The 13022-nt window shown below is 35.5% G+C and overlaps 1 protein-coding gene across 21 annotated transcripts in view; it reads right to left on the bottom strand.

The window, feature by feature from the left end:
* Positions 1-13022, bottom strand: part of magi2a (membrane associated guanylate kinase, WW and PDZ domain containing 2a) — a 396131-nt gene that overhangs the window by 111948 nt on the left and 271161 nt on the right. For all 21 annotated transcript variants that reach the window (XM_069192438.1, XM_069192437.1, XM_069192436.1 and 18 more), the window contains 3 exons: positions 9865-10080; positions 2497-2710; positions 418-497 (listed from right to left, as the gene is read on the bottom strand). In XM_069192438.1, the coding sequence (XP_069048539.1) occupies positions 418-497; positions 2497-2710; positions 9865-10080 (510 nt within the window). The remainder of the gene's footprint in view (positions 1-417; positions 498-2496; positions 2711-9864; positions 10081-13022) is intronic.

Consider the following 13022-nt stretch of genomic DNA (forward strand, 5'->3'; position numbering starts at 1 on the left):
GATTGGGTGTCTGACAAATAAAGGCAGCTCTGTTATTGAAACACCCCCTCTCACAAAAAGAATAACTGAAGAAGTTGTGCACTCAGCAATGGTCTTGATGAAGTATAGCAACATGCTTCCACATCAAGACCAATCAAAGCAACCACAAAAGAAAACTCACAAAAAAACACCATTAAAATGTGTTACGGAGAGAAGGGGCTATGGACAATAAGCATGGCTTTGCATATTTTATGTAAGGCTGACTATTATCGCACTGCTCTTTTTTAACATAATTCATGCCTCAGTGCATCAGTTTCTTTACAAATTAATTTTTCAGGATCCAAAGGACATTGCATTAAGAAAGGCAAGTTTATGTAACGGAAGCACAGAACTACAAGGAAAGCACTATCAGTAAAATACTAACGCAAACATGCTTACCATCCTCTTTGCATTCTTCCGGGGGCTTAGCCTTTTTTGCAAGCCGTGGATCAAGCCATGATGTCGTCTTGGTGTTGTGACTGAGGAGAAAAGAGGATATTTTGAGCGGACACATTGCAGCAAATCCAACCTTAAAAAAAGCTCTCTTGCCCCCACCCCTAAAGGGAAAAAAAAGGTTAGTCTAACAAAATTGCAATCGATATGTTTAATTTGCTTACTGCTTCTAATTAGCCTTGAAAGAGGTGTGAGGGTAATTGTGCAAACAGCTGTACGTTTGGCAAATTCAGCTCTCTGGACTGAATGCAGCTATTGGACAGAGATCAGATACATGGCTGCCAAGAAAACTTCAATGAATCTGTTGAGCTCATCTAAGGAAACAATGTCACTCCTTCAGGATAGCCGGACAGGGGTGGGTGCTGTAAACTCAGTTCTAATGTTTAAATTAAATGTAGGCAAGAGTAAAACATGAATAACCCCCCCTGTATCTAATGAGTTACTCTATTTTGTACTCCTACGCCTTTTATCTGATTTCACAGCAATCTATTTGGCAAGACGATGTAAACCAATGTTAAATGTAACCATGCTTCTTTAACTCACTGGTCCTAAAGCATTTTTCTTTCTAAAAGAGAATACTTTTCAGTACATGAGAACCTTTGTGAATATAAAGCAATTCTGATGTGCAACTTGAAAACACAAAATGGCAAGGACTATATAATGGCATCGTGTTTTTAGCTTTTATATAAGACACTTTTTGAAGAAAGTACATACCAAATATTAGAAGAAACGTATGTTAAATAACGGCAAAGAATTTCAGTACAGTAGCTACCAGGACATGGAAAAAAAAGCAGATCCACATAATGATGGTTTACATAGTGGATGCACTAAAATTTTGCTGAATGGGAGATGACATTGGTAAATATATTCTAATTATTAACATTGGAAATTAATTGTGAAAGTCTCATGCTACAGTAGTAGGACTATTTGGCCACTATTGGAAGCAACACAATCTGTATACTGTATCTATGACGAATTCTTTTGCACCATGTTGCTGATGCTACTGTATGTTACTGGATTACTGTATGTTCCATTCTTTTCATGGAGGCTGAAGAACCATGTCCCTGTTTTACTGGTCTCTGAACCCTCTGAATACACCATCCCAAAACAATCCAGACATGTGGGGTACAAGTTTGGTGAGTAACTGTGAGATTTTATTCTAGCAATAAAGCTGCAGTTGCATGAGAAGCATGAGGATGGACATTGTCCTTCTGGAATATTGCCACATGAGAATAAGTCAGTAGGAAGGGCAGCAAGTGAGGTCCAGGAATAGATCATGACCATGGAGTCAGGTTGCCATTAATCACTACAACTGGAGTTCTGTAGTGATTAGACAATTCTACGTAGGCCGTCACACTCAAACTCCCACATTGACATACTGTAGGTATGGCGTTATGGATCACAGATCATGGCCTATTATTGATGGACAGAGCTTGAACGTAAGATCTTGCTAGATTAAAAATTGCTGGCAGTGAATATCCATTGTAGTGAGCAGCGGTGTGCAGACTTAGTCAAACATACCGATTGCAGGAGGACATTATTCTCTTCATAAACAGGGCATATTGGTTTCTTTCTGTGTTTCTCTTTCTTGATTTGTACCGGGTGTGACATTTAACAAGTTACCTGTAATTCATCTCATCACTTCTACCCAATCAACTCTCTCACTTATTAAATGATTTTATGCCTATGCGGCAGTCAAGGTCACCTGAGTGCATCATGGCGAGTCCTGAAAACTCAATCAAAATTATGTGAAAAACATTAAATCAATATTAAAAAACTGCATTATTATTTTTTTTTCTAAAGAATATATACACAGAGTGTTATGTTTCTTTTCAAGATCAGTCTGTTTAAACAATACTTTATCTGGATAATTGCAGATTTGCCTAAATCTACTAGATTTTTGTGACACAGTGATGTATTCACATTTTGTACATTCCAAAAATACAGTCAAATTCTTAATAACATTATTAGATTTTTACCAAAATGGTTTTGGTTCAGCAGAAATAAGTAAAAAGTAAAACATACTCAATGAAGTAGACTTCTCCTTTCTCAGTGTAGGCCATCTCCCAGTTGTCAGGCAGTGGTCCCAGCTCTTCATTCTCGTCAGGTTTTGTGGGCTGTTTTGCTGGCTCCCCCTCCTCTTTTGGCCCCTCAGTGTGGCCGAACGTCGGTGTTGTGTATGGCTGTGGAGGTATCTCACCTGAGGCATCTGTACTTTTATCTTCATGTTCACTGGATTCTACAGACAGAACACATGGTGAGTCAGGCCTGACCTCCCAAATGCACTTTTAATTTCCCTGAAGACTGCAAAGTTAAAAAGAGTGGGGAAAAATCACTTGGGTAACCGATATGAAACTGTTATAGAAGGCAGGTTTTGCAGAAAGGGAGACACAGCAAAAACAAAAAACAAATCTATGGAATGTCACAGAGATCTGCTTAGATTACAACTGTACTCATTGATTCTTTCGTAAAATTCCTTGTCACATGCACAATCGGAGAGGAGGCGGCAAACGTACATGGATAAAATTACAGAACTAAAAACAGTTTTTATACAACACAAAAAAATGCTTTATTCCTCAGGTTGAAGCATTTCTAAGCTTTTGAAGGATGTATTTACATAAGGCATTTGTACTGCTTTTTAGTCTAAGGATTAAGTAGATTATCTGTTGCTTTAATAAAAAGCTTTGAAAATATGCATTTTGGTGCCATAATGATTAATGAGCAGTAATGTCTCCAAGAATACTGAACAGTAAACAGATATACTTCATATTATTATTTAATGGATTTGCCCACATTAAACATCATACAGTAATTGCATAAGATTGTGAAAAAGGAATTCATCCTTATTTAATAAAATAATGTACTGTATGTCCATTTGCTTGTTCATTTTCAGCTTGAATAAAAGAGTTTAAAAATGTCCTGCCAAACTGTATATTTTAAGGCACTCTCAGATTACTGAAAGTCTATCTATTCATACATGTATGAAAGGTAAAAATCATAATGATTTGGAAAAGTAGCATATTTAGAGCCACATATAGCTTAGGCCTTTAGGTTTCAGTCTAACAATTACAGGACATTGTGTGTTGCTAGGAAACAAAACAATGAAGATTTATCTTCTAATTCATGCTTAATTTTGTTGAAGAGTTGCATAAAAACCTATTCTTATATCTTAAAACATATTACAATGCATATATTTAAGCAAAATGGTTTTAAGGTGATAATCACAGATCTTGTAATCTAACTGCTGAGTGACCTTCAGAGTGAAATTATCCTCCATCAGACTTGTTTTTGAGACAGAAGGCTGCTTAGAACAAACTGGTAATTATATACAGCAAGCCAAGACTGCAATGAGATCCAGCACTTTTGATTACTAAAAAAACTCACTTTTTAATTGTTTCTTGCTGCAGGAGATACTTGACCAAACACACACTTGAAAAACAATTCTATTTTTACTGTTTTTACTGTTTGGCAATTACATTTTGGAAAGAAACTGACTAGTATCTTTTAGGTTAGTGAATGTGTTTGACTGACTTAAACCCCTACTATTTATTTTCTGTATTTTTGTGCTTATTAACTAGCTTATCTCTCTAAATTAACCTCTTGCAATCATCATTCTAAACAAAAAGGCTTTTCTGTATTTATCTTGCAATATCAGGAGCTGTTGTGGGATGAAACATAATTTTTAATTCTTTTTTGGTTTTAATTTTAAGAAATCAATCTCATATTTAAAGACTAAAAGTTTAAGATCAAACATTAAATGCTGTTTTATCCCTAAATTATGACCAATCCAATGATATAATAAAATTACTTAAAAAAAACATTAAAAAATGCATTGCAAACTTTAAATAATTTTTCTTTTCTAATTTCTCAGATTTATAATAAATACTTTAGAGCAACCATGATTTAGCATGCATTTTGTTGACAGATCTACCAAGTCCTTATCTTGCTCAATGATGGTTTATAATGGCTTAGAAATTCTGCCCAAATGTAACTGCTAAGATTTGGTTTCTTTTCTTGTGTTTGGTTCCAACCAACCCAGAATCTAATTGACAGTGGTATAGTTAGACAATAAAAGAAACATATTTGTGAAGGGCAAAAAACACTCACAATATGTTAACAAAACGAGCTGGTTTGTGACAACTTCAAATATTACATTAGTTATAGTCATTTTATTTCTGCTGTATTGTAACTTTTCATAGCAGATAATCCTTCCATCCACCCTTCATCAGAAAGCTAATTCTAGCAAGGTACATGACAATCTGAAACCAATCCCAGAAACAAGGCTATGCTGTGGATATGACAACAGTTTAAAACATCATATTAATAATACATTGGCTAGCAACTACAACATTTACTCCCTTCCAAAGATGTCCCATTTTGTTGGATTACAGATAATCCTGTGAGAGACCCTGCCTGGGCTAGGGCCATCCCAAGGGTCTGCATGCACAAGAACTCACAATGGCTAAAAGATGTGGAGTCCAGGAGGCTCCACTGAAGACCTTTATCAAGTATAACTGAAACATAAAACTCAAAACCTTAAACCACCCCTACCATCATGCATGCCTGTTACATAACACAGAAATTATAACTGTGTGCTAAACACTGTGTCAATGAATCAATAATAAAGTCTTTCACCCTGAGTTTGGCTATTTACAAGTAAGTAGAGGTCATATAGCATAATTTAGTGCCAGGTTGGCTGTAATTGCAGACACCTGTCTGTAAACACAGAAACAATTTAAAAGTGAATACTGTCAATCAAAACTTGAATGCTCAAACCAAACAATTTCAGTCATCAGAAGTTATGAAAGAATATAAATGTCAGCAAAAAACCTTAAAAGAACATTTAAAAAGTAAAATATGCTGACTGCTTATGTACAGTATTTCACCCCTTAAGTCAATATTTGGTGAAAACACCTTTTGGTGCATTGGTGAGTTCATTAGATGGCTGACTTCATGCAACTATTCCCACAAAGGGATTATGTACATTATCTTGACACATTTATCCGCTGTATGACTTTAAAACAAAAATAATACTATACGTTGACCTTGTAGCCCCAGTACATTCAGAGGCACAGCAGGTGAATTAAATCAGTATCCATCCATGTTCTAACAGTTTTATCTTGTACAGAGATGTGCGTGACACCAGAGCCTAATTCAGCAAGCAACGGGCGCAAGGTGGAATACTCTTTTGATGGGATGCCAGTCCTTCAACATGCACACTCATAGCAGGGCTATTTCTTTCCCAGAAGCCTATTAACCTACGATTTTATGTCTTTGGATATAGGGAGGACACCAGAGCACCCAGTGGAAATCAATGAGACAAACATACAAACTGCACACAGATAGCAACCCAGGAACTTAACCCACGGTTTCATAAATTCCAATTTATCAAACAGATGCTGCTTGTAAATGCATTGCTCTTTGTTCATGCAATAGCACTAGAAAGTAAAAGAAGAACATACAGATGCAGCCATTCAAAATGCACGGTAAAACCCCGTACCGCGCAAAATTATCTACAGTTTAGTGCGTTATGTCGCAGTATGTGATTGGCTGGCCAAAATCACTGACAGGCGACACTTGTGGTGCATTGGTTGTTAGTGAAACAATTGCTTAATTTAATTTCTTTACTGTGCATGTTTAAATATGCTTAAATATTGAAAATGAATATGGAATTTTAATACTAAAGAGAAATTTTAGTAGCTGAACATAAAAAGAAGAGGAGCATAACGTGTCTGAAGGTCATAAATGATATTAATTTAGGAACATAAACATATTATGTAAAGTGTATATGGCTGGTATTGGTAGTTTCAATAAAATTCCACTTGTATTCCACTTTTTTCTTAAACATTTTAAGCATCAAAGTCTTTCATTTGGTTACATACTGTGGTTATTTTGTAAAAGTTTTTACGTGCTCCTTCTGACTAAATTGAGTTTATATACGCCATAAAAAGTTATGTTTCAACCTTTTCTATGAATATTTGCCCTCGTTATCTCAGTAAAAAAATGCATACTATATAGAATTTGATTAATAGAGAATATTAATTCTCGCCAGCAGCCATATCACCCTGCAACTCACAACTGGCAACCCACTGAAGCTAAGCAGGTGTGAGCCTGGTCAGTACCTAGATGGGAGACCTCCTGGGAAAAACTAAGGTTGCTGCTGGAAGAGGTGTTAGTGGGGCCAGCAGGGGGCGCTCACCATGTGGTCCATGTGGGTCCTAATGCCCCAGTATAGTGACAGGGACATTATACTGTAAACAGGCGCCGTCCTTCGGATGAGATGTAAAACCGAGGTCCTGACTCTCTGTGGTCATTAAAAATCCCAGGGCCCTTCTCGAAAAGAGTAGGAGTGTAACCCCGGTGTCCTGGCCAAATTTCCAATTGGTCCTTACCAATCATGGCCTCCTAATAATCCCCCTCTATGAATTGGCTACATTACTCTGTTCTCCTCCCCACTGATAGCTGATGTGTGGTGAGTGTTCTGGCGCACTATGGCTGCCAGGTGGATGCTGCACACTGGTGGTGGTGGAGGGGAGTCCCCATTACCTGTAAAGCGCTTTGAGTGGAGTGTCCAGAAAAGTGCTATATAAGTGTAAGCAATTATTATTATATAATATGAAATTGCATATCTAAAGAAATTAATAAAGATTTAATATATTCATATAGCTCAAATTATTACAGAAGTACACTTTCTTTGTAAACATCAATTTGACTGATTCAAATATAAGAAGAGGCGAAACACAACGTGTAAATATAATCCCTTTCCCTCCTTTAACTTAAATAATTGCATGAAGAAATCCTTCTTTCCCTGTTGAATGACGCTGACGGACCAGGTTCAATTCCAGGCGGTGTACTATATAGTACAGTTTAAATTGTTGGCCGATTACTTGCTGCCGACATTTGGATTAAGACAAAATATAGATTTTCTCAATTCGGGTGTAAACCTGAAAAGAGACACAGGATGTTCACAATAAGCTATAATAGTGGACTACTTTTATGTATTCGGCTCTATGGGAAACAAACTAAAAGTAATGCTCTGATTTCGCTTTGAACCGCCTGGGTGCAGCTCGCTCATTACAGTGCTTATTACCACTACAAGGACAATAGATTTTTTTTAAAAAAAGGAATGAATGTCAAAATGTTTCCAAAACGTCCACTTGTGATACTTTAGTTGCTTATTTACACGATTCCATATCAATATAACTATCAAGTGATGTTAAATCACTACAACATTTATCTTTTTACAATAACAGCAAGTGGTGTTCTTACTACATATTCTTAGAAAAAGGATAAAACGTTATAACTTTTTATGAAGTACAGAATATAAGCTTAATAATGTTAGAACAAGCACTTTAAAACCAGAACTCATGTAAGTTATCAAGTTAAAGACTTTGATGCATAAAATATTTATGCATAATTAATATATTTATGACAAAGGTGTAAGGTTGTGTACTTTTGTTCAACTGAGCAATCTTGCTTTTATAAAAAATACATTAATGTTTAATGATTAACATGCTGTAATACACAGTTTAAAATTATTAAAAGTCTAAATTCTAAAAGTCTAAAAGTTTAAATTCTTAAGTGGAAAAAGATTGTCCCTCAGTAGTGATCGGGATTCGAAACTGGGCATTCTTTGGCGACAGCTCAAATGCTGTACATGAGACATTAAGCTTTATTACGGTTTTAAAGGTGCTTCCGGATACTATTATCATATTTCAATTAATGCAATTAATGTAATATTCCGCATATCCAGTGCGTTTTAACGTAGGGTACCTCGTGCAATTTAAATGGCTGTATTCTTCATAATTTACTTCTAATTATTGACACTAACTTATTGTTTGTCCTGATTCTGGATTTTAATACCAATTATATGATTAGAGTGGCTCTAAAAGCTGTTCATATCGAAACATTCCTAATTAAAAGAAAGGTTTTAATGTTTCAAAAGTTTTTTTGCAGCAGGTTCTGTAACAGCATGAAAGACCATTTGATGTTTTAAAGTGTTGCACTTCTTGAAAAATACATAATTTATGTATTATATAAATACCATTACTTATCAAGATACAAAAGCATGTTGTGGTAAATTCACTTAAAAAGCTACTATAGTACATTACAGTATATAGGCTAAAGAACAGAAGAATTTGGAATTTCTTCACAAATCTGTGAGGGAAAATCTGTGATAATGGAATACTGTACCACTATATTTCTCTGCATACTGTATATATATACAGTAAGTGATAACACCAAATATTTATTTGATTTAGACAAGTCTAATTTTGTTTAATTCACAAAAAGTAAGCATGTTAAAATACAGAATGTTATTGCAGAACAAAGAACAAGCCTTCCACTTTGATGGGTGATAAGAAATACGTTATTGCTTTGAGTGAAAAATACTGTAATAACTCAGAATCTTGCAGATGGAGGTGAAAAACGTAAACATCTCAATTAATCTTTAATATCATACCAAACCTCTAATTTAGTAAGGCCAATGTTTACTCTTATTCATTAAGCAACAGCAAAAACAACCATTCTTAATTTTGAAAATTAGGTGTCATCTCAGTAACAGAGTCCATAAATCTACAATATTGTGGTCTTTTCAAACAGGATTAATTCCAAAAACAATGACTACAGTACATTCGTTTACTTAAGAGTTCCACCAAAGAGAAGCAATCGTGGAATTAAATCAAAAAGCTCTTAATTTCACTCTAAAGTAAATGTTTTGAAAAAAACATTTTAATAAAGATTAAACAACGCATCTATCTGGAACTTAAACATTTTACTAATATTTACTATTGAAAAAGGAAACTAATTTGGAATTCATTACCTGAATGCATGCAAATGAATAGTTATTTCTCCCTGTTTAATTAAGTTTGAGGGAGATGGATTCTGGGAGGAGGGTTATATTCTGAAGGAACTACTGTACATCTCTCAAAACAGCTCACTCATTCAATAACAAATCACCTACTGTATGTGGAAGTTAGACAATACACAAAAGGAAATGAAACATGGATTTCATTGCATAAGAAAGACTACAAAAGAGAGGAGCCCATGTGGTCAATCTAGTGTGTTTTTTTTTAAATTGAGCCAGGAAAAATATTATTTGGAAAATACAAGAAGTTCTTTTGTTTCATATTGCAGTTAAAAAGATCAGCTTGATGTCAAAATTAATGACTTTGTCATCCATTTCATTGTACTAATTCAACACTTAAATACAAGTGTTTTTCCAAGGAGGACAAAAATGCAGTTAATTTTTTACTTTTGCATTATTCACAATAAGAATATCTGTATTAATGTCGGCAGAAGATGCTTCTTTTGACTCAGGGTCTCGGAGCACCTCAGGTAACCTTTCTTAAATTCTGAATCAGGAATTGTAGAATTAGGTTCCAGAGCTCTGACCTGGAGTTATTGCTACACCGTTGCCATTGACAACGGGTCTCTCCTCTTCCTCTTCCTCTGGAGGATCGATGCCGGCCTTCTCCATGTTGCTAACTGACTTGTTTCGCTTCCGTTTCCCCTCGGCACTAGGTCTGGCGCCTGGTAAGATCTGGTCTGTTACATTTAGCAGCAAGGGGGTTGGTTCAGCTGGTGGTTTGGGTGTGCCGTAATAGTTATCTGTAAAAGATACATTAGAAAAAGAAATGTAAAACCTTAATACTTTATACCAAACTAACTCATACAGGGTTGTGTTTAAAAACATTTCTTCTTAACTTTACATGAGTCTCTATCCCCAAGAAATGTACTTTCAGGCTCACATTGCCACCAGTGAAGACAACACACCTAGATATATTTGAAAGCTGTTTTTTCTAAAAATCTTCATCCTGGATAATCTCTCTTATTGTCAAATATTTAATATAAAGTAAGTCTGAAGTCATTGAAGAACTCATAGGGAGCAGATTTTACTGAAAGTATTAACAAGGGTACAAAGCACCTTGGAACTGGAGAGACATTAATTTTCTGTACACTGCAAATGTAATTAGATAATGGAAAACCTGTAGTGGGGCTTATGCATATCGCAGAAGCCAGGAACTCAATAGTTTTAGATGATGGAGGCTATGCAGCATGATCAGTAAGTTTGATTAGCACAAAACATGATATTTTAAAATGGACTGATGCAAACATGGATGTACTCAATCACACTGGAAACATTGTATGAAAAAGACATGACTCCAAAAGTATTTAGCATATACAGTGCCATCCATACATATTGGGACTTTGCTCTATACTCAAGCAATTAAGACTGAAATTAAAAGATTAATATGAGGCAAAAAATACAGAATGTCACCTTTTATTTCTGGGCATGTCTGTGCTTATGTGCTTTACTTTAACATTCTAAAATAATACCAATTTTTCAGTTCCATCAGCACATTTTATGTGCAGTAAAGAACTTAATATTTGGTTGCAAATCCCCTGTATGCACTGCTATACAGTATATTGATATCAGTGAACTCTTGTTTTGTTCTTTCCAAGCCTTCAAAGTCTTTGCTGCTGCTATTTTCTGTTGCTGTTTTGGGAGGGGGGGTTCTGACTTTAGTCTCTGTTTCAGCAAGGGAAATGCATGCTTGATTAAATTTCAAACTAGAGACTGGTCTTTGCCAGTCTAAGACTTTACACTTTTTTGCCAGATGAACTTGGTTGCCTTGGCAGTGTATTTTGGGTCATTGTCCTGCTGCATGATAAAGTACAAGACAATGAGTTTGGAGGCATTTTCTTCTAGTGTACAGAGACAGATAAAATATTTCTTTACACTTCTTTAGTCATTCCACCATCAATAAAGGACCACCTGCAGTTCATTACTTTCTCCATACTTTTATCTTGCCATCACTTTGTTAGAGATTTACTGTATCTTTGATTAATCTGTTTATAACACTTTGTTCCAGAACTCTACGGGCTCATTTCACTACTTTTTAGCAAATTTTAATCTGGACTTTCTTTTTTGGTGCAGGTGAGAGGTTTGCATCTTGTGGTGTAGCCTTTATAATTCTGCCGTCAAAGTGTTCTGTGGCAGAAATTATCAAAGCTACTATGTGTTCTGTAACAGATGTTTAAGAGTTTTTCTTCACAGCTCTGATAATTTTTCTATCATCAACAGCAGCTGTTTTCCTCGGTCTCCTTGATCTTTTCTGATTGTTAAGGACGCCAGTGGTTTCTTTCTTTTTTAAGATATTTCAAATTGTGGACTTAGTTATGCCATGTCTCTGTGCTATGAATCTGCCTGAAGTTTTATTTTCTTTCAACATCCAAATTGCTGTCTTTTCTTTCAGACAATTTTGTAGTATTCAAGTTAGTTCAGGCCTACTGATTCCAAAGGCAGACATCAAAGGGAAGAGCAAGGGATAAATCCAGCACTACACATTTGCAGCTCTTTTATGTGTGCAGAATCAATGCAATATGAAACACCTCACCAATGAGAAACATCTGGCACCCAACTGTCCTAATACATATGCTCATCTGAAATGGGGGTATTAAACACAACAAGTGCTATTATTCTAAAATGGTACAACATAATGTACTACATAAGTACAGTATAGATAAGATAAGATAAGATCATTTTATTAGCCATATACAATTTCTTGCATTAGGAATTTGTCTTTTCGCATAAGTACTGTATAAGAAATACCCAGAAATAGAAGGTGACATTCTATACTTCTCCTGCATATAAATTTTTTCATCTCAAATTAAAATTGGATTGGATATGTGATACAGTTACATACAATGGGAAAAATATTTCAGTAAGGATGAAGACTGAAACACTGTAGGATGTCTCTTCTCGTCCTTATCTAGCTGCCTAGTGACCTATTGGCAAAGAGTAACGTTACTGTACTGTACCTACTGTATGCGAATGCTAAGTTCAGTGTGGGATAAACTGAAGCCCCGGCATATTATAAAGTGTCAAAAACAATGAAGGAATTATTCTTGTAATGACTGCACATTTCAACACTTTTACCTTATGTTTGCTTTTGGGAAATATGGCACACACCAGTACTTTGTGGTCAAAATCATACGACCATATTTTTTCTATTTTAACCAGTAGCTGGTCTCAGAATACCAGAGTTTATTTTCTTTCATGTCCGCTTACATTCACTTTCATTTTCAGTCCTCTACGTTGTCAGTTAAGAACAGCTTCCTTGCCTCCAGCAGTTCATTAGAGAACCCAGAAGATGTCCACCTTCACTGACCATTATTAGATTTCTTTTTTGAAAATTTGGCCAGTTTTTTTATTTTAAACTATAAACTTCCAAGTTTGAATTGCCAAAAGCTAATCAGAAATCATAAACATGGTTTTCAATTGCAACTCCTGAACTACAGAGGGAGAATAAAGTCATGTATACAGATTCTTTCAGCATTTCCACCTGTCAGATCACTTTGTCATTTGACATTCTGCAAGCTCCATAGTGTCTTTTATAGAAAGTCTCTCACTAAGATCACTAAGCGCTTGCAAGAGTTTGGCACTAAAATGCCAGCAGAATCTAGTATTATTCCAAAGCTTGGGAAGTGCTGGTCACAGTTAGCTAATAATTTGGCACCATCAGAAATCAGTGACTTCTTAGCTGCTG

The sequence above is a fragment of the Lepisosteus oculatus genome, chromosome 7, assembly GCF_040954835.1.
Source record: "Lepisosteus oculatus isolate fLepOcu1 chromosome 7, fLepOcu1.hap2, whole genome shotgun sequence".
NCBI lineage: Eukaryota > Metazoa > Chordata > Actinopteri > Semionotiformes > Lepisosteidae > Lepisosteus > Lepisosteus oculatus.